Genomic DNA, 22,910 nt, shown 5'->3' with positions numbered 1-22,910 from the left:
ATCACACTGCCTCAAGAAACATCGACTATGTTTACAGGAAAGAAAAAATGAGAAAGAACATGGCACAATTTTCAAGTACAATTTTGAGAATGGAGCATGAGCGATCCAAAAAGCTTTAATTTATAAACCAAGCATTTCTGATAAAAAGGCTCTTACTGAAGACTATGACATATCAAGATACAGTTTTCCTAACAATCTTAATAGCACTTTCAAGTGAAGCAAACATGTAAAATATCAAAAAATCCAGAATAATTACTAAGGTTAGCTCATTATCTGTGACTCAGAGGTAGATAAAAGAAAATTCAGCAAGGAACAAGCTCTTGATGGAATATTAATGTCTACTTTGAACATCCCAGCTTTTGAAATATTAAATTTTCTTTGACTGTTAGAAAATTTTGGTTTTCCTAACAGGAACTTTTATAAAGCTTTTTAAAATATATGATATTTTTTTCATGTGACCAGAATGTTTTTTCTTATGTTTGATTAAGTAGGCAGTATTTAAAAAGTATACTTTTTCAGTATAAATTATACTTTCCTCTGATGGAAATGAGCTCTTCAGAAGCCCATCTTGACAATTAATTACTATTACTTGTTTTAAAATACATATATGAGTTTGGTTATCCAAATAGATCTTAAGAATCTATCTGGACCTATAAAATGTAGTTTTAGATCTACAGAACAGTTTATCATATACTGCAGTTGAAATTACAATAGATATTTAAGTATGTGTATATAGTATATAGTTTAATACACAGAGCAACTTCTATTTATAGCTGACAATTTCTTTAGAGGACTGCCACATAAGATTGTTTTACCTATCACACGTTTTATTATATAAAAATACTGCATCATATTTATTTCCCAATAAAAGGTAAGTTTTGTGTGGAATAATTAACAATGGGAACCAGGACAAAATATTCCCCAAACCTCTTACACAGAAGTCATCAATTCTCCAAAGCGTATTTAGTTATATTGTACAGCTTGGGCTGTGGTTTCTGCATGTCACTTACGTAACTTATGTTCACATAAAGTCAAGCCTTCTTTGTAAGGTTTTTAGAGCTCCCTTAATACCTCAGTCATCTTTTGGTATGATATTTGTCCACTCTGTGTTCTTAGATTTTCTACATTTAAAGTTGAACCTAACTGTGCAGAACTACTACTGAATTGGCATTGTCAGGCTAACAAAATCTCCTCTTGTGTGGAAATACAAATTATTTTCAGATTTAATTTTATCCGGTATTACAATACATGCATGACTTGTTCAGGTTATCATTCTGTAATGATCCTCACTGTAGTTTATACAGGAATTACTGTACTTACTTTTCAGATCTAAATTTCTGGCTCCTGCTGTGCTCTGTGTTGTGATTTTTGTGTCAATCTTTACAGTGTGGAGGTTGTTGGTATCTCTTGATATCATCACATTATGCCACTGGTTGTCATTCAGAGGTTTATTAGAACTTCCTTTGATGAGATTTGCACCATTTCCCAAGTCAAACACATAGTGTAAATAGCTGGGAAAAGAGGAAAAAAAATGGAAGTTTCCTTTTCTTTACATAACAAGGGGACACTAATTATTAATACATCTTATATTTTCTATTTCCTTGTACTTCTCAGTAGTACTGGTAAAAAAGGAAGATAACACTGAATGTCAAATGGGCAAGCAACCTTAATTCAGAGAAATCACTGGTCATTTACATGAACTGAGATGAACTCCCAAGTTTCTGGAAAATGAGGAGAATTCCTTGTACCAACACGTACGTACATACATACATAGAGAACAAGAAGAAGGCTATCATCTAATGCTTCTTTGGGTTAAATGTTATAGAAATTATGTGTATTATTTAATTTCATATTTTTCGGGCATCTATTTTTATCTGAAAGAAAAACTCATATGAAGTTTAACATGAGAAAACATTCATCCATCAGATATACCCAGTCAGATAAAGATTTGTATTCTAAACTTTCCATTGTCTTTCTCCTGAATATATATACTTTTTGTCTAGACTGTTTTTGTCATTAAAGTCATCCATACATACCCTTTTACTAATTCAACCACAATGAAATCATTTCCATCACCGCTGTTATAAAGTATCAATCCATCCAGAGAGGTTGTTTTGAACTGGAAAAAAAGGTGCATAGAGGTATATGCTTGTAGTGTGGCCAATGCAACATAACTTGCTTTTGTTTTAAAGGTTACAGGGTCTGCTATGATGTTTCTGAACCCAAATCTTGCATTTAGCTCACAATAATCGATGTCTCCATTTTTACATAAGTCAATGTATGCCATGCCATTAAATGTAAGGCTCTGCAGATGCCCAATGAAATTAGAAGGCACAGAAGACAGGTAGCGCCGTTCAGTTATTATTCCTGTTTCTATGTTGTGGAATTCCAGCCGTGTGTGGTCACCAGCCATTTGACCTTCAAACAGTAAAAAGAAAATACATGTTAGCATTTGAAATGGGAAGTCAAAAAACACATCACATGATTAAGTGTCTGCAAAAAAAAATCACACTTTTCAGAATGTTCAGGGCAATCCTTGACTCTGAAGAAGATTTTTCTAAGTTCATTCAAATTACTGTTAAACATCTGGGAATCTTTCCACCAAGTTTTTTTCTGTTTGGATAAGGCCAACAGCAAGCTTTCTAAACTGAAGAACAGTACCATAGTATATAAAACTGCCAATAAAACTCCACACTTCGGCTACAGTTAATCGGATATTTGATTTTACTATGAGCAAGAGCAATTAGTTAACACAACATTAAGCATACAAGGATCAATCTAAGCTAAAACTACAATGCTAGATTTTCACAGAATAGTGTAAGGGTCAGAGGGGTTTTTCTCCATGTGTTTTGCTTAAAAAGGCATGATTTGATGGGAATAAGAAAGGATTCCTGTTTAAACAGTCCTGAAAATACCTGTCCTGCAAGGGTAGATAGAACCTTCCTTGAAAGCTTTTTATCATGGGGACAAACCATGGGTGAAGGCAGTCACAACCCAAGAGATGAACAAAGCTGAAAGTCTGCAGTAAGGGATATGCCAGTGTCTTTTGTAATCCTGAAAATAGCAAGGGATTTTATTACATCAGAGAGGAGAACACAAGCAAGCCTGACAATTACACTTGGGTCCTTCCTTGTTGTGCATAGACAAAAGTCTAAAATTTGCTGACTGTATAGCTAGCCTGAAGAAAAGCATCAATGCTGCCACGGCACACTGTGTACAGTTCAGTATTTAAGCTAGTTATTAAATTACTTATCCAGCAGACCAAAATTTTGTCCACTGGAGAGCTCCCTTTTCTAACAGTACATAGATTTTTTTTTCTCCAGGCTCATTTTAAAGAAGCGGGACAGTACAAGGAAAATTCATCAACACATTGTACAGGTCTGATGACAAAATTCCTTTCATTACAAATCAATTTTACAACTTAATCTACGGGCTAGATTTGCCCGTTCCTTATGATTTTTTTGGTCTCATGTAGTACAAAGAGGGCTAACAGCAAGTTGGAACAAATACTGGCATGAAGTTGCTTTATAATGTTCTTTCAGTTGCACTGCAAAGTGTTGAAGGCCAAGTTCCCTCTGTTCTGTCCTGTATGTACTATTTCAGTAGAAGAGAGTGAGCTCTGACTTAGACTGGATATGCCTGCAGCAGGCTCAGACTTTCATAGCTTTTATAAGTGTCTGTGTATACGTGCATGAACAGAACAAGTATTAGGGCAAGATGAATATATTTGGGTTTTGCCCAGTGACATGGAGTCACAAACTGGTTCAGTCACAGCACAGCGATAGGAATACATATATCACTAAAGTTAGAGTGAATAATACCTTAATACCTTTCAGACCCCCACCCCCCCCAAAAAAAAAAAAAAAAAAAAAAAGCTAATAATTTATGATTTTTTTTTTTTTTCCAAGCAGGATGCATTCCTTGTAAGATATGACTTCACTGATAGCACTAAACACCATCAGCAATTAGTAGTCATACAGGCTGAGCAGTGTAAGAAGTTTCTTAATCCCCAAGGACAGCCTTGTTGGTGGCCTTGTTTCCAAACATTCCAAACATCATTTCTAAACATGTTTGTTCCCTCATATATTAATGAAGGTGGGTTCTTCCTTGCAATAACCAGCCAGGGAGATGTCTTGAAAAATGCCAGATCCACAACTTTCTACAAGACCAAGAGTTGTATATTAGATCACAGCCAGAGAGAGCTGAAGTTCATCTTTTAGAGAAGGAACATTATATATTCCAGCCTTATATCACTTCAGATGGCATTGCGTAAATGTCATGGCAAAAATCCACTAAGCTTTGGCCTGTAGCTCCGTATCCTCTGTACATTCACTAGCTTAAATGTATTTCTTTCTACAGCACAGTAATAAAAAAAGTTCTAGAAATCTGGGCTCACATCCCAAATCTCCTCCTAACATTTTAGTTGTACAAAGTTGCTAACAGGACTTGAGACTTCACATAATGCTCCACAGTGTTTGCAGCTACAACAATGAAGAAAGAAACTCCACTTTTTACTTACAAGCTGGTCTGTTTTGTGTGTGGTTTTGTTGCTGTTATTTAAACTTGCCAGGTTGGTGCACAAAATGCATTACCTGTTTTAGTGTTATGGAACATCATACAAAAGGCCTAGTGAATGTCTTGTCATAATCATGAGCTAGGTATCCTTTCCAACATCCAACTGTAGCAATCTCTTTCATTTGTCTTTTATTCTCTACAGATTTCAAGGAAATAAAATAATGTACTGCAAGTATTTGAACTCTTCTACGCTGAGCAAAATTTACAAAATTACCTGCATGACTTCCAATGGAAGCTAGTTATGATTCTGAACGATTGTTTACCCATGCATAAATTACACATTTATCAAAGGTGAGTGTATCAGAGTGTTCAATAAATGGATGAATAGGTGATATTTTATAACATGTAAAGATGGAAACTCAGGCTGAACTACTTAATGGTTTCCCTTCCAGCTTAAGCTTTCTTGACCTGTGGTGTTTTGTTTTGTTTTGTTTTGTTTTGTTTTTTAAATGCAGAGGAAACTGAAATTATGGGAAGCAACTCCATTTATTTATTTTTTTTTCTCATTCTCTCTGTTATCCAATAATAATGTTTCACACAAATAACTTCAAGGTTATTTTTTAACCATATTTCTGATTGTTGGGACATCTGAAGGGAAGTTCTAAGCAGCTTAAAGCAAAAGCACTCCAATGTGATACGGCAACTCTTTCACTAGCTCATTAGGAAATTCAAAACTATTACATGTTTAATTGCATTGTATACATTTGACTGTCTACCAAAGATGGAAGTACAAATTTAAGTTGGAGAAAATTTTATGTTCGAAAAAAAAACCAAAAACACAGCTGTTTCTATATGGCAACAGAAATACTCCATAAAGAAAACGTAATTATACTGGGATTAACAGCAGATTTCCCTTGTTGTCAGAGTTTCAAGTTTCCTATAGCTCCTTCTCCCACACCAATTTCCTTCTCGCAGCAATGTCCACACAGCAATGTCCACACAGCTTCCAGAAGGGAATTTTGGAAGATTTTTTCCCTCCAGAGTACTGGGACAATTTTCTCCCTTTGGGTGAAGAAAAATCAAAATCTGTGGATTATGCGTGTGTGGGCAACTTCCAGCTTGAAGATCTGAGAATTATTTTGAGTTAACAGGAAAATTTCTGATATGTGTACTGACATCTGGAGTGGATACAAGTGTTGTACAAGAAGCTGGATGGACAGACAGTACCTTCCCTGGATTAACAGGCAACTAAAACTCACTGGCTTTAACATTTCTTTGCTGTGATCATGACATCTGATTCACAATTTAGAAGGACTAAAAAATAGTGGAGTCCTGCATTCTTTGCTTATTACTTCATTGACTACACTATACTTCATAGAAAACTCTGATTTTCATTTCACTCTTTCATATATATCTTAGATTTCTACAGCTCTGTTAAGCAGTTTGCACTCATCCCAAAAGCAAAACTAATCCTTCTTGATGACTTTGTAACCTGTATTGTGTTTTAATGTAAACTCTGCCATAAGGAGCAAAGGAAATACAAATTTGGTTTTAAAGACTATATTTTCTTCTGTTCTAAACAGCTTCCTCTAACTAGATAGAGTCCCAAAAGTAACTTTAATATTTCAGTCACGAGTTGAGGCAGCAAGAAGATATTTTTGATCTAATTCCTCAGGTACTATATATATATTTTCATGACAAGAAAATAACAGATTTAGGCCATCTGCTTTCTAGGGACAATGACCCAAAACATCATCACATACACAGACTAAATCTTTGCTTCACATCTGGAAGATCTATTGGTAATATATGATCCTAGAAATATTTTTCAGCTCCAGGAATACCTTCGTAATTATTCTTCTACCAGTGACATGATATTGAGTATTTGGTTGGAGTGAAAAAGGACTACAGGACATGCTTTCCATTTAAAAAACATTAAAATTGTTACCATTTTAACAAAGCCTAAAACAAATGATAGAAGCTATTTAAACATAAAAACAAAGGAAAATATTAAATAGATAAAACAAAAGTAGGCTCAATGTACTGTGCAAGAAATCAAGGTCTGTTCCTATTAACAATACACGTTAGAAATATTTAGCAGAACAAAGGCAGAAAAAAATCTTCTCTATTATCATTTTTGAGACATCATAGGAATGTATTTGTAACATCTACTAGCATTCATACCATTTTTATTCCCACAACAAAACTACCATTCTAGTGTTCAAGACAAACATGACGCAAGACTTGAAAATGTGACAAAATACCCTTCAAATGTTTTTGAAATTCCCTCTTACATCAACGGCTTAGAGCTTAGTCTTAGTTTAAACTTAGTATGTTAGCAAAAGCATTTTACTTGCCTTTTCATTAGTGATGTATCAAATGACTTCTCTCCAATTACTGTATAAAAATATTCATTTAAGTCAGCAGGTTTTCTTAATTTCAATAGCAGTGTTACAGTAATATTAATGTCAAGTGTAATAAATGCACTTGTAGTAATAGTATTTCAAGATGCACAACATAGATCTTACTCAAATAAAGAAAGTGTTGGTTGCTTTCAGATAAAGGCATTTTACTTCTATCATTTTTTGTTTTGTGTGTTCCCTCCACAACACCCTTCCCCCCACCCCCCTCCAAGTAACATGAAGTCACAATGCCATACTACCTGTCATGGCCTGCTGGTCATCCACCATTAACTTTAAACTTTTTCCTCGACGAACCACACGCACTGTGTGCCACTCATTATCATTGAGGTTATAGCCAGCAAAAAGGGTTTCTGGACCTTTGCCTGTAGGATATGCCAAACAATCATTATGCAATCTTTAAATCAGTTTACATGTGAACCTCACAGAGAGAGAGAAAGAGACTGGCTGGGCAAAACTCACCAAAAGTCATTATCAAGCAAGAAAATTACCAAGTATAAGCAATTTTCAAAATATAGAGCTACTATTTTAAAACACTTCTACTGTCTATTTAACTGTATAAATTTATTATATATGTACAATAAATGAATCAGGTTGTCATAAATGGGTACAGTCAACATGGATTTAGTTACACATTTTACAGTCATGAACAAGCCTTTAAGAAATGTCGCCAGAAGGAAAATTTCAACATGGATTTTTAACACTGAATTTTGTTCCTTCATTAAAAATAGTTTGGGTGAAAGGTATAAGCAGTAAACGTGCATGTGTATATGTATATGTCAAGTTTTTCTTTATCTACATCAGCCTACATTTTTTTATTTGGATTCTCAGAAGATTATCTATTACCTTATCGTCTTGATGACTCTTTAATATTCCTATTCAGTTCCTTCTAATATGAGCTGACCACCAAATTTTACTTTCCCTTTTCTTCTCATTTACTTTTTCTTGTACTCTATTTTTATAAGCAGTTCAACAAGCACTTTTGAAGTAAATACAATTTTATATATGGTAAAATGTACTCACACCAACTGAAGTATGGTCAATAAAACGATTATGGAAATCATCCTTTGCACTATTGGCCAAGAAGAGAAAGAGAAAGAGAAATGCTGACTGAGAACTATCTCTGATATGAATCAAAGATTGAACAAGCACTGAACCAATCAATCACAACTTTTGTGCTCCAACCTGAGTTATTGACACTATGTGGTAACTGTCCAAAAGTGAAAGCTAATCTGCAATTAATGAATTACCTTTTCACAAGATAGAGGCAGACCTCCCTTACCTTTTTTTTTTTTTTTTTTTTTTTTTTTTCCCAGTTTCTGTGACTTATGTTTATGTGACTGAGGCTTATGGTTACAAAAAGAAAGACATACAGTGTAGTAACACTTGACATGAGAACTTGACATTGCACCCATTACCTCTACTGTAATTTTCCAGGTGACTATATCCAATATGCCACTGGTTCTGAGACTCTCGCACATTTCTTTTTGGATTCCTTTAATCTTTCACGACCTGGTACAGACTAACTGTGATAGAGAGGTTTATTAATAGATGGGTATACTATAGAACAGTCTGTAAAATCAAAGCCTGTCTGAATTCAGGACTGCATATTGGAAACAGCCTGATGTGGGTGTTCAGCGATTTTGACAGTTTTTGTTTCTTTTCTTTTCTTTTTTTTTTTTCTTTTCTCCCTATCAGCATTTTTTTCAATTGGCATTGATTGCTCTGCCTTTGTATACAATCTTTGATCCTGTCAAAGTATCTTCTGCATTAAAAACAATAGCTACAGCAAAGACAGCAAGGTTCTACTGATAACCATGTTGCCTTCTCTCTCTGATTAATTCTCTGTATTTACACAAGACTAGGGGAAGTATGCAAACACAGCAGAAAGAGATTCATGTGTACTCACTTGTGTCAACTACTTGAATTATTCTGTTCCTTCTATATTAACTTATTCTGACAAGAGAAAGGGCAGTTTTGAACAAAACTTAAGTTAATAATGTTCTTTAATGATACAATGATATAGATACAGTGAATAATTCTCTTTAAGAAAATTCTATTATCCTACATTTCATTGGTATTTTCAAAAGTACCAAAGGAAGGGGTTTCTAACTACATGTGGAAGACAAGAGAGGGACTTACAGAAAATAATGTCATCAGTAAAAATTTTGGTTAGAGAGAATAGACCTGTGCAGAAATAGATCAGTTACTGTTATTTTAAATATGTTAATCCTTATTCATTTTTTGTTCCAACTCATTTTTTTTTTCTACTTTTTAGGAGTTGGACTGTTTAATAATCCTTATTTCACATGGTTCTCTAAAGGGACCTAAAAGCATATGCAATTTTAATTTGCTCTCACATTAACAACCCCCTATAGTGTCTTATTCATGTAAAGGAGCCTCAGTGTATACGAATATCAAATCCAATGGAGTTGCTCACATTTATACAGGCAAATACACCTATTACCTTTTAATGGTTAGGGACTTGTAAACTCTTTCTGCTGTAATATTAAATGTATATTTTCCCAGTTATCAGTCTATTTCCTTTTGTAGTTACTCTCTGAGTTAAAAATCTGAGTTAAAAATGTGAGAACTGCCTGTGTGAGTTGCCTTCATTTGCAGTGCGTGCAATCCAGATCTGGAATGAAAGGAAAATAGGATGACAGGGATGAAACTGGGTATAACACATGATAGAAGCAATGCACTGAAAGCATTCTAGAAACCTGATACTTTGTATGGAAAAGAGGGTTCCTTTCCTGAAGCTGCCTCTAAGAGAGAAGAGAGACTTCCTCTTTGTCAGAAAGAATATATGGAACCACAAAATAGTAAGTTCTACTGTCTAGATATTGTATATATAACTGCCACATCTCTGCAAATTAGCATTGTTTCTCATTGAGGTTGAAGAGTTGAATAGGGAAGAACAGGTGTTCTCCTGTAGAGAATGTAGGGCTTGGGCTGCTTCCTGGCCAAGAATATGTTTTTGCTTATCAAAGTAGTAAATGTGCTCATGCGTAGTGTATTTAAGACAAACTTTTCTAAATGCTTAAGCACACCCAGTCACAAAAACACGTGTTTTTGATACCATACAAGGGTGAAAGGACTGCAGTAGGAAATTCTTTATATATTTTATCAGATGAAATATATAATGTTTGAGGCTACCTCAAACAGCTTTAATTAGTATTTTTCCTCAGTGACTTTCAAGTATATTGGCCTGAATTTTAATTTAGATCACAATATTACTCTGAACTATTATTCAGATCATAATAGTTCAGACTCTTATTTTGTCCTGGTTTATAGTGTTCTAGTTTATAGTGAATTTACTATAAATCTAAATCCACTAAAGGATTGACTCTTCAGTCTTATAATAAGACACTCATCTGATTCCATTTACTTCAGTAAGATCACACCAACAGAAAGTGCTAGTATATTTAAATAAGAATTGGTGTAATACCATGTTGTGTGTGTGTGTGTGTGTGCATGTGTACATGCAGGGGGGTTAAAAAACAAACAAACAAAACCACAAAACATTAAATGTCTCCCATAGGAAAAAAAAAAAAAAAAGAGTCCTTATTAAAAAAAAAAAAAAATCCCAATTGATTTTTTCCTGTGTTTTCTGTGGATTGATACTACCCTTCTGACCTTAAGTCTCTCCAATCTGAATGTATTTCCCACGCTGTCCTTCCCCTGGAGCTCATTTCTTTCTTTCTAGATAGGACACAGTCCATTTGCTTCATGTACCCAGCACTCACTCACTTTTCTGAGTTACTGCTTCAGATACCAATACCTTAAAGTCTTAAACTTTTTCTTTCAGAGAGAGGTTGTAACCTACAAAAATCCACTATCTCCTCTTGCTTAAATAAAATTTTATTATCAATATATGTGTTCATCTCTTTCTATGTTAAAGGTTTAAATAACTACAAGATTTTATGCATCCCTAGAGTGACTGGATAGTACCAAATAAACAAATATAGGCACTTCTATGTCTCCCACATTTGCTCATAGTCCATCCTGGCAGTAAAACCAGCACATCCACATAATTGCTTGTACAGCCTTCCCCCCCATGGGAGAATACAGACTGTGTGGCCAAGAGAGGTACAAATTTTGATGATGGAATTCATTACGAACCAGGACATTTAAATGTAAAGCCTCGAACATCCTAAATTATATCCTTACTGAAGCACCCAATGAAGAGGACTATAAGTACCTCAGCTAGAATCTAACTGATTTTGCTTCTTTTAGCAGTTAATGGGAAGAACTATAAACCTTTGAAAGATAAACATTGTTTTCCAATGGACTAAATATTCTAAATATCCTATGAAGATTCCTGTTCAATGTACTCACTTGTGGGTAGCCTGTTCAGCCTAGTCCAAGAACTGAAAATACGCTGAATTCAAATTGGCCTGTTAATTAATAGTGGCACATACACTTAATTTTTCTTTTATAGACTTTTATCCTATTATACTCAAGCTGGGAGAACATTTAATCAACTGTTTGAACGGAATATCCTAAACCAAACCGGTCACTTTGAATTGAGATACCAGCTTTTGGCATTGTACAAAAACACATCCAAAACTATCTTTGAACCAAGACGGTATTATTGGCTCCTACAATGCCATACCCCACTAGGGAGGAATGTAACAAAATGCCACCTAGAGTTGATCAAAGCATTAAATTCTGTGATCAAAAGTACGTATAAAAAGTGAAATATCAAAAGCAAGACTAAGTAAAAAGAGACTTGGAAAGGAGATGGGATGAGTCAGGAAATGCTATACTAACCTACTGAACCCAAGTCAGTTACAGGAAAACTGATAGTAACACTTCATTGGTCATTACAGCCAAGGGTTTCAGCCTAGTTTGCTAATGGACAACTATTCATAATACCACAATCAATTTCAAGTGGCATTTTCCCTTTGAAATTTGAGAGAGTAAGTGGCTAAGTCTGCAGCACGGAGAGTATTCAGAAAGGGTTCCTCCAGAACCAGATGCAGAAACAGACAAATAGGGGTAAGTCTCTTAATCTTCATTATCATTTCTATAGTGGTTGGCTGCAGAAACGATTCTGATCTTCTGACCCACCCATTTGCAAACCTTAATTTGAAAAGTCAATTATTAAAGTGAATCAACTGTGTTTTAAATGACTGCATCTGGATTTATAATTCAGAAATTGCTTGGCTATGCACGTTTCTTACTAACAGAAAAATTTAGTTGCCTTTTAAAAATCAGTGATGTGTATCAATTTATCATTTAAAACTAATTGACAAATTAACTTAAGAAAGTCTTATCTCAGGCCAATAGAATTCTGTCAAGTTTATCTTCTTCCTAACAGAGTCAAACAGATACCTGCACAAGAACGGTACATTCACTGAATAACATCAAGCAAAACATATCTGCTCTGCTTGCTCACAATGTTCCATCCCACAATAGATTTATTATAGACAGAATTGCCTTTGGCAATTTAGGTAATGTATTGTCAATTTAGGGTGTTATTGTTAGTTTTGAAAATTAAACCTGACATTCTGTAAATCAAAACAGCAGATTAGAGTTGCTAATATTGTTCATTAGCCATTGTTCCTTTTGTAGATTAGGTTTTCCCATATTATCCTGAGAAACTGAAATATAATATTAAATCTATTTCTGTACATGCACTCATGTAGACATGCAGAAAGATAAACAAGGTACTTTTGAAAGTTCTGTTGGATTTCTTTAAATGACCAAACTACAAGCTGACTACATTTAATGTTGTGTAGTAAGGAAAGCCAGCATAAAATAATGCACAGAAACACGTGAAAAACAACAAATCAAGGAATGAAATACCATAACCGGGTCTGAGGGCATTTGCCTGTCACTTTTCTGTATTTTCTATGAACTTCCTTTCCCTGACGACAATCTGAACTGCTACGTATCTCCTCTCTCCCAGCCTTGTCTATCTTCTGCCTAAGGCAAGCTTTTAACTTGGGCTGTGATAGGGGGCATACCCATCCATTAATGTCTTCAGAGCTGTGAGATATTAACTGTTGTTGATACAAGTGTTTACACAGTCAGTGGATCAAGTAAGGAAGACAGAACACATGCAGACCTATTTGATTAATCATAAGATTTCTTGGTGCCTGCTGACAAAGGTGCTGCTGGTAAACCACTGTCTTGTGCAAACCCATTCACTACAAACAGAACTAGAACTTTACAAACAGAACTTTAATTTCACCTACATGGAGAAAACAAATAAACAAACAAACAAACAACAACAAAAACTCCAGAAAGCAGTAAACTTCTGAGCTGTAAGTCTTGGCAGCTAGACTTCCCTGATACATAAAAGTATACACAGAAGACACTGAAATTCTGAAGTGCTCCTCACTTGTTAATAACTAGGTATATGTTATTAAAGCCATATTTTTTGAAAAAATGGTTTTGAAATTGCAGTCACAGCTACATGAACTCTGAGTACATGAGAGGAGAAACCTGATTTGTTTTTACATTATGAAATGCCTAACCTAGCTCAGAGACATTTCTCTATTCATTCCATTATTTAAAATATTTATTGCTAGGAATCAGCTGCATTTTAATTTTAATTTTGTAAGCCATGTCTAAGTAAGTGAAACACAAACAGCCCTAAGAACAGGTGATTTTCCTTCTTGGAAATAATAAAGTAGAATTATCTTTTAACAGCTAAAAACAGAAGCCAGCTAAATCTATGGATTTTTAATAAGACTACACCTTCTCTTTGTACTATTCTCTAAGGATCATAACTATCAGATAAAACATGCTACAGCTACTGTAGGTTTTATGAATCCACCTGAACAAAAGTACACCAAAGTCAATGACCTTGGTTCTTGCTTTTTTCATTCTACTGCTGAACACTTTCAGGCAAATTTTCAGAAATTATCTTGAGCATGACAATGGACTTTGTACATAAGGCAAGTGCAACACACAACAATTCTATGCTAAATAACTGCAAATTTAAAGTAGGCTTCAATTCAAGACTATATGTGTTGTATTTATTGTAGGTAAAAACCAAACAAACAAAACAACAACAACAACCAAAAAAAACGTAAGGTCAGCATTACAAACAAACCATAAGGTCATAACCTGCCTCAAATTATGTTAATTTTTTTAAGGGCACCCAAACATTAGAACTCTGACTTGTGAATCAGCAGATTCACTTCCACACACTACTTGTGTGGCTTTTAGTAAACCCTAGTTTATTTTTGCATTAGTTTTGACATTGCCACTAAAATATTAATCTGAATATGTTTAAGCTTTTTGTTTGGACAGAATAAGGTGCACTTAACACTTAAACACCTTGAAATCAAAATCTTCAGCTTCATTTTACTTATGCTACTTCAGTGCATTAGGAAAGCAGCCATTTCATTTCACAAGCCTGCTACCCCATTTTCTCATCCAGCTCCCCAGTTCCCAGAACACCACATGAGCTGAGCCTGGAGTTATTAACACTGAAAACTGACAGTAAAAGAAACCAGACAGAAAGTCTGGACACTAGAGGAGGGATCTGAAAAACATGGACAGAATCACTGCAACAATTTACCTAGACATACAGAGGCACAGAATAAATCAAATAAATCAAATTGTCTTGATAACCTTTTTGTGTAAGCTAGCATGTTGCACAAGGAAGCATACTGCTACAATACAAAAATTTGCAGATACAGACTTTTAATTATAGAAAACTTTCTTATCCTGGAATTTGGTTTCAATTTAAAAAATCCTTTCAATTTCTATGTAGCAAAAAACTTTGTAAAACTGGTAGAAAATTCTGTCTAATTCATCTGAAGTTCATCTGAAGTTCTCTGTGTTTATTGTGTTCCCTCTTAGAATATGAATATGATTAAAAATCACAAGTACTGACTTGGAAACTGCTGTGTAAAATTGTATCAAAACTAACAAGAAACATCAATTTTAACCAACAATGGAATTCGATTTATTTTTTTTATTATTATTGTTCTGAAATGACTTGAATGTCCAATATTCATTATTTTCGTGTGACTAACGGAGTTTCATTTATTACTCTGATTTGTGCGATATGGGTTTTTAAGGAGGAAAAAGATCCCAAGATAAGTTCATTTTCTGCTTTTTGAAGGCTTGAAGGCTAATGAACAACATTAGCAATAGATTTCTAAGCATACCCTCATGGTGGAGGAACCTGATATGAGTAGTAGTCCTTTACTACTGTTCCCACCTAAGTCTGCCCTCTTTCTTTCCATTTAAACACAGTGAAGGAAACATAACCTAACTTGCAGTGTTTTTTGAAGAAAATATTAGTACTTTTTTTTTTTTTTTTTCCTCTGGGAGACTTGGAGTTTATATATGGTATACTTTGGTTAGATTGTAACTGACAAATGGGAAGAAGTGGGAAAATCTTTGATCACAAAGGCTTTCTGACTTTGATATTGACTGTGCCCATTTATATCAAGCCATGACTGTCAAAACTCTAAAGTACATTTTAAGGATAAGTACAATTTATGTATGTTTCTCAATGATTTACCTTTTTTATAAAAGCATTACCTTTATGTTTAGGCAAAAATGAACATAACAGAAAAAAAAAAATCTCATTTTACCATTATATATTGAACATTGTGTTAAGAATAAGCAGATTGGTAACCAGTTGGCACACAAAGGAAAAAAAAATGGACTGTGACTTTATTTTAAGAATAAGCTCCTCTTAATTTACAGGTGTCTTCATCCCAAGGCACAGCTGTTATAAGCTATGTAACAACTAAATCTCACATTCAGATATACATATTCTTTCTTTGTAATGAAAATACTAAATACTTAAATACTAAATACTTATAACATTTTGCCTATTTAAGTATAAAGAGAATATGTTTAAAGATTTACAATTGTTGCTTATGTCTTAAATGTTTTAAAAGATTTTTATAATCATCATGGATTAAAAACACAATTTCTGAAGACTGCTTATTCTTGGATGCTTAATCTTGGACATAGACAGGATTAAAACAAGGAACACCGAAATAGATATTTCAGATTATTTTCAGGAATTACAAATGTACGACTACAGAGAGATCTCTATTCTGTAAAGAGCAGTCCCTATTGACTTTGACGGGTATGGAATTGTTCTCTGATTTTTCCATCTTATACAACAGAAGACGTACAAGGTTTGCGCTTCTTATCCTGTACATTCTTAAATTATATTATAAAATATTTGCAAAAACTTCTGCTGATTTGTGTATGTCTTCATTACTATGTCATGTCATTTTTAGCTCTGAGTATGATTCTTGTAGTGTCCTCACTACAGTTATGAGTGCAGTGAGTTCATCGTTGTTTGCGTTTAGACCTTTTCAGCTTTTGAGGAACCGCCATTCTGGCTGCACCAGAGTGTGTCCAGGATTAAGATTCTTAATGTTATCGATGATATGGGACACAGGGAAGAACACTCAGTATACTGGCAGTAGCAGGAACATAAAAATTGTATGTGTATCTTAAGATATAAATACTCCACTATTATTAAAAGGGTAAACAATAGTTCTTTGAATCTTTCTTACAAAGAAAAAAGAACACACATTTTTCAAAATATAATTGTAGATGATATTGTAAATGTCCTTTAAACATTTATTTCAATTGAGAGAAGCCAGGTCTGATGTTCCTTACCTGTAGGAAACCAGCAAGAATACTATTCCCTATACAAACTGGATTTTTTGGACATACTTTTTCAGTATTCTTAAACCTAAAATACAATTTTAAAACACACTAGATACTTATTCCAATTAAGTTTTTGTTGGGAACAGAAGTATTGGACTGTCTTACACATCGCTTATGTCTGAGACTGCTTGAGATAACTTGCATATATTTAATATGGCATTTTATTAAAGGTAAATTTACAGCAACTTTTCTAGCTTTGTTACCCAGAAGACCAAAGTGTGTTTCTTTTCTGCAAATGAGGCTTTTTTTCTGGTAACACTAAGCAGCATTCTATATGAAGCTTTTCACGCTACAGTTCAGCTGCTTCTATCATTTTCCCACATATATATTTAAGGTGACCAACTGAAGCTGCATGTAACTGTGACACCTGCAGTAGTGAGGTTTGGTTTTCCTTTTTCACTGTTCACTTGCAAATTTTGAGAATAAGGTTATATACAGTCAAGCGATTATTTTTTTTTTTTTGCATCTTTTACCTCCAGGCTGTTGTTTTTTCCATCTCTTGTAGTATGAAACATTGTAGTATGAAACTAAAGCTCATGAACACAACGACTTTTAAAATTAAGTAGATGAAATTGATTTCAATATTGAGAGAATATCTCAAACGTTTTTTGCCATTTGTTTTCTCTTAAGAGTTGTGCTCAGTGTCAGTAAATGACAGTTTTGTTATTGAAAGAAAAAAAAAGTCAGTTTCTTGACAAATGTTCCTACTTACAGTTTCTTAAAGTGCGCTTTGTATCTTGATTTATGTCATTTTATGAAATCAAGAATCCATACTAGTCTTTTCTAGCTAGTGTTGTTCTTATTCATAGCTGATTAGCTTGTCAACAGACTTCCTCAGTATCTTCTGTCATCTATAAAATGTTAACTGGAGACGCAAGGAAAGTTCTTCCTCTGATAGCCTGTGGTATACACATCTGCATTGTTCCCTTCTAGGAAATTCCTTTCAAAGTTGCTGTAAATTTACGTAGTAAAGAATGCATGGACAATCATAGTATGACAAAATGACAAAAATTCAATAGGTAATCTTCACATATACTTTCAACTATAGTTCTTACATTTTGGTAAAACTTGAACTCCTTAGTTGTTGTAAGCATACTGTCTGTGCTTGTTATTCTCCATTGCTGATCTGATTTCCACAGGTCATCCATAAACAGTTCATGGCATATGTGTGAAAAATGGAACTGTTGACTTACCTATTTGGTCTTTCTTTTCCACACAGATTTTACTATTATTAAGAAAAGTCTTAAGGTGCAGAGACAGAGAGGAACTTCTAACTAATTAAATTTTATATCTACATACATACACTTCACTCCTCTGAGGAAAATCCCACAGAATGTAAAATGAATGAGCAGTAATACCAAAGAATTAGTATAAGCTACATTAACCAGAGCTCCTTTTTTTCCTTTAATAGCTTTTTTCTCATTCCATGTCTTGGTCTTCATCTTGTGTCTTGTTGCTTCAGTACTGCCTAGACAAATAACTGCGGCAAAATTTTTGCACGCTTCCTAAAGGGGACTGCATTTCTGAAAGCCAACTTTATCTTGATGTCTCAACTCAACAGAGTCATAACTCCTTTGAAGTGACTTGTCTGAAAGATTGAGGCCTAGAAATCAGCTGTAAGGGAGCATAAGTTAACCTCTTGACATGTCATTCAAAAGAGAATTGTGCTTGGATGGAAATTTTAACAACTACCTGAACATAATTTGTTAAAGTCATTGTCACGAAGACATAATAAGGAAGCAGTTATGTGGTTCCAGTAATAAGCTACTGAGTGCTTAAAATGTTATGATAGGTGTTTCATGCATTTTAATAGACACAAATGCAAAATGTGCTAGATATGGTATAAGTGTTTTTAATAAAAGAAACTGCTCTGGGTGTAGATGTTTTTAGCTCTTCAGTAAAGTACATTGAAAAATGAATTACCGTTCTTATAACATTAATGCAGAATAATATTGTATCTAAGTGCTTACTAGACTTCATCAAAGTTGAACTCATGTAATGATTACTACAGAGAAGTGAAGCAATGATAAAATAACGTACCATTTTGAAACAGTCATATAGCTAAAGCTAATACATACTTACACAATATTTTCTGCAGGTGAAATAAAGAACTGGAAATCAAAATGCCGCAGATGGCTCAGAAATCAACTTCTTCAAACTTGTATTTACACAAATATGCAAAGAACTCTATTTCTACATTACAGCACTACATATAGAAGGACAAAGTCTCTCTGCATATGTACTTCTCATTATTGTCTACATCAAATTTCATAGATCTTTACACTCAAGAAGCAAAATAATTTCTTGTCAGGAATTTATCCTTAATCATTTTAATTTAAGCAAAACTGCAATTTGGTAACTTTTTTTTTTTTGCCCTCTTTGAACAAGAGGTAGTCAAGCTTTCCTTATGCAGCTTGTTTTTTTAATCACACCAAAGTGAGAAATACAATCTGATCAGATTTCCACTGAAGTCAGTAACACTTATTTTTAATAATGTTGAACTGTTCTATTCATAATATCTATTATCTAGTGAGAGGAACAAACTTAGCAGTTCACCTTACCGTACTTCAGACCTACTGGAATGCTCACCAGTTGTGCTAGTGAAAACCAGGCGTCTCATCCTTCTTATTCTGTAATAATTTCCCTCTTCCTTAAGTGTTACATACATGAACCTGTTTTCTTCTTTTTTTTTTCTTCATTCCCCCCACCCCCCCCAAAAAAAAAAAGGCAAAAAAACATGAACACTTATATGAATTCTTTACTACTATATACTAGGACACAATGAAGGCTGTGAACCTGTGATCTGTTCATCAGAAAAGCAGTATCTACCTGAAGAAATGACTGTTTGTTTGGTTTCCCCTGAAAAGTTCTGGAGATAAGTACCGTAGCGTTGATTTAGTAAGGAATCCTATTTGGAAAAAAGTCCTAAACATATTCTTAATATACTTACTTGCTTTCTGAACCAAAATATTAATGATTTTACTATTATTTTTTTTTTTAAGGCAGATTCATTTGGAAAAATACTAAACAAGTCTCTATCACATGAAATAACCTCTTCAAACTGTAATCCAATAACAGAAAGACTGAAGTTTTTTTCCACAGAATTCTAATTTATAAGCACATTTAAATGCATTAGCAAATACATAAAAGCATTAACAAATGAGCAGTACAACAGCATCATTCCTTAGCAACAGTGTTCTAAGAAAGAAACAAATGAAGTGAAAAGTGAATAAAGGTATTTATATGTGAAATCTGATAACATTTCATATCTAAGGATAAATTTAGAAGCATTACCATATGAGCCATGTTGAGTTACTTTTGCTACTTTTTCTTAATACTGAATGCTAAAAAATATTTTCTTTTAAAAGGGCTTCAGACCAAAATTTCCATCAAGAAAACTCTTGATATTAAGTCAAAAAAAAATTCTCAATGTTTTTAAGTATGAAGTATAAACTATTATAAATAATAGTTTATCCAAACTACTTGACTGTTTTTAACTGTTAACTAAGAATGTTGCTTTTTTTGTTTTGTTGTTTGCTTGTTTTTGAGTATTTACTGAAATATTTTCTTGTGAATTCCACTGCCACCTCTGTGATAACACTCTGATTTTCACAGAATCTGATTACATAGTTTAGAATGATTATATGCAAGATAGATGCATATATTCTTCCTTTCACTGACTGTATTCCATTTTCTTTGAATATTGGGTACAAACTGATGGTAAAATGATTAGGAAATGAAGCTGCAAAATTAGAAAGGAAATGGTGCACAAAACATAAGCAGCCATTCTGGTTTTTACACCTGAGTTCTGAGTCTTATATTCTGCCTTTAACAATGATCAGCAATTGATGTTTAGAAAGGATTGTATGCTGCAAGCTTCTAGCAGATTGTAGTTTACTTTCTGTAGTTGACTTTCTGATGTAAGGCTGAATCTAGATCATCAGGTTTAATGCTAATGACAAACCTCTCTTCCATGAAATGCTGTTAAGAATGTAAAAACGGCCTGGCCAGGTAATACCAGAAGCCCAGCTAGCCCAGTACTATGCGTTCAGCAGTGGCTAACTCTATAGTAATAAAGTATAACTCTATAGTAATAGCCACTCTATAGTAATTGCTAGTTTAATACAGTTACAGATTCCATTGACTAACATCTCATAGACTGCCTGAGGGCTACAGAAAGTGCCTTATCACATTAAGTCCTCATGTGTTTCGATTTCATGCTACCTATTAACTTCTTGATGCTTTTCATGGCTGTGTAATCATAACACATCAGAATATATTCCCAGATTTTTTATTTATTTATCTTGCCAAGCTTTTCCATGTAGGAAAGCCAATCCAATATCTTGTTGCAGTACACTGTATTTTTCTTATTTTAGTTCATCATGTGAAACAGAAACTAAAAACGCATACAGCATTCAAGATGTGGACAATGACTATACAATAGCATAAAGCTTTTTTTTCTGTTCTGCTTTTACCTCCTTTTCCCATAGTTGCTAACATCTCTTGGGACATCTGGTCACATCTGAGAACTGGAATGTTTTACATGAGATATATTTACAATGATGTCACAATTTTTTCAGCTCAGTACTAACAGAATCCATTGCTGTAATTAAATTACTTTTTCTAGTATGAATTACTTCGTACGTACTGATATTCAATTCCACCCACCATTTTACTATCCAGTCATTCAGCATTTTGAAACCCTTTAGAAAACCTTCATGTGCAGCATTTTGTTTGATTTTCCAAAATTATCTAATTGCTTCAAATACTGTTATCTCAGTGTTCCTCCTCTTTGCCCAATCATGTATGAATATGTTAGTAGAGATTCCTGTGAGACCATTAGTAGCAGAGATTTCCTGTGAAATGACTGCTATGGCAGCCCAGTTTATTAACATAAGAATGATATTACATGAGCATTTATATATTCTTCTCAAGAAGAAAAAGCATTTAATAATGAAAATGGCTTAGTGATGGGAATTGGTAGCTCGGGTTGATGGCTGGGCTTGATGATCTTGAAGGTCTTTTCCAACCTAAATGAATCTGTGATTCTATAATTGCACACTGCTACTAAGGAGAACATCATTCTTCAATATCCCTACAAGATTAGATTATAACAGCCACTTTCTGTCATGACAAAAAATGATGAGGATAATTTAAATTACCCATCCTGAAATGTGATTAAATCTTGCTTCTCAAATGCTAAATAAGAAAATTATAAAAGTAGAATAAGAGTAATTTAGGACCTGCTATTCACTAAAAACTTGCTTTCTACTGCTTCTTCCCATTAGAATAGTAGAAAGGTCAAGTCTACTTCTGCTGAAAAGTCCTTTTACAAAAGATGAGATAGGACCCGTTTATATAAATCTAGATTTATTAATTCAAGACAATCTATTCATATACACTTAGGACATCCTGGAGACTACTTTGCCCCCATTGGTAAAATGGTCTGTTACATGCTTGTGGCATTTTGCTTTCCCATCCTCTAGTGGTCCTCTTGTCATCGATATTTCAGGGATCTCCTGCTCCCCATTTTCCTTCAAGAGTTCAGCCTGAAGTTTTGGGAGAATAACTTCAGTAAACTCTAGATCATGCCCTTGGGCTCTGTTGATATTTTGGCAGTATACCAATGTTTAAAGAGAAAGCTGATCCACAGAAGAGATGTATTTTACGTATATACTAAATGGAAAACTATTTATACCTGGCCTTGTAAAATTCAATGATATGCTGACATATCATAACTGGAAAGTCTACTGCTTTTCAGTAAAATCTTAATGTTTCTGGATACACTCATGTGACAGTACTTAAAAGTCTTACTATCTGATACCCAATGATTTATTTTTTTTATTTTATTTTTTTTCTCACTGTTTCTAGCAATTACAGAGCACAACACCTTGCCTTGAAAAAGCCACAGATACACTAATACTATATATTGATTTCTGGGGCTCCTGTTAAATAAATTATATATTTAAAGTACCACAAGCAGAATGTAGGTCTTAAAAGAAAGAGAGAAAGAAGATGGATGAAAAGAGTAAAAAGAAAGGAAAAAAGCATACTGAATCCTCTATTGTCAGACTATATCCATATGAAATTTCACAAAAAGACACAAAACAAAACAGATTGAAAATGTTTATTACCTTATGTGAATGACACAGCATCCCCTCAGCTGTTATCTCCTAGTATGTAAATACTTCATGATGCTCAGTTGGTCTTCCTCAAGTTCAAAACTCCCTAAATGGGCCTCACTATTTCCTAGTTATAACCTACATTTTTTTTTTCATGAGACACATTCAGGAGAGAAGGAAAGTA

At 34.0% G+C, this 22,910-nt stretch overlaps 1 protein-coding gene across 21 annotated transcripts in view; it reads right to left on the bottom strand.

Annotated features, from left to right (window-relative positions):
- The window catches only part of NRXN1 (neurexin 1), a gene marked incomplete at both ends in the record, with an annotated part of 708,589 nt that overhangs the window by 373,343 nt on the left and 312,336 nt on the right, over positions 1 to 22,910 (bottom strand). For all 21 annotated transcript variants that reach the window (XM_084284087.1, XM_084284084.1, XM_084284067.1 and 18 more), the window contains 3 exons: positions 1,321 to 1,511; positions 2,037 to 2,418; positions 7,178 to 7,300. In XM_084284087.1, the coding sequence (XP_084140213.1) occupies positions 1,321 to 1,511; positions 2,037 to 2,418; positions 7,178 to 7,300 (696 nt within the window). The remainder of the gene's footprint in view (positions 1 to 1,320; positions 1,512 to 2,036; positions 2,419 to 7,177; positions 7,301 to 22,910) is intronic.

The sequence above is a fragment of the Netta rufina genome, assembly GCF_964035555.1.
Source record: "Netta rufina genome assembly, chromosome: 3".
Lineage (NCBI taxonomy): Eukaryota > Metazoa > Chordata > Aves > Anseriformes > Anatidae > Netta > Netta rufina.
The sequence above is the reverse complement of the archived record's forward strand: the minus strand, read 5'-3'. Positions and strand labels throughout refer to the sequence as shown.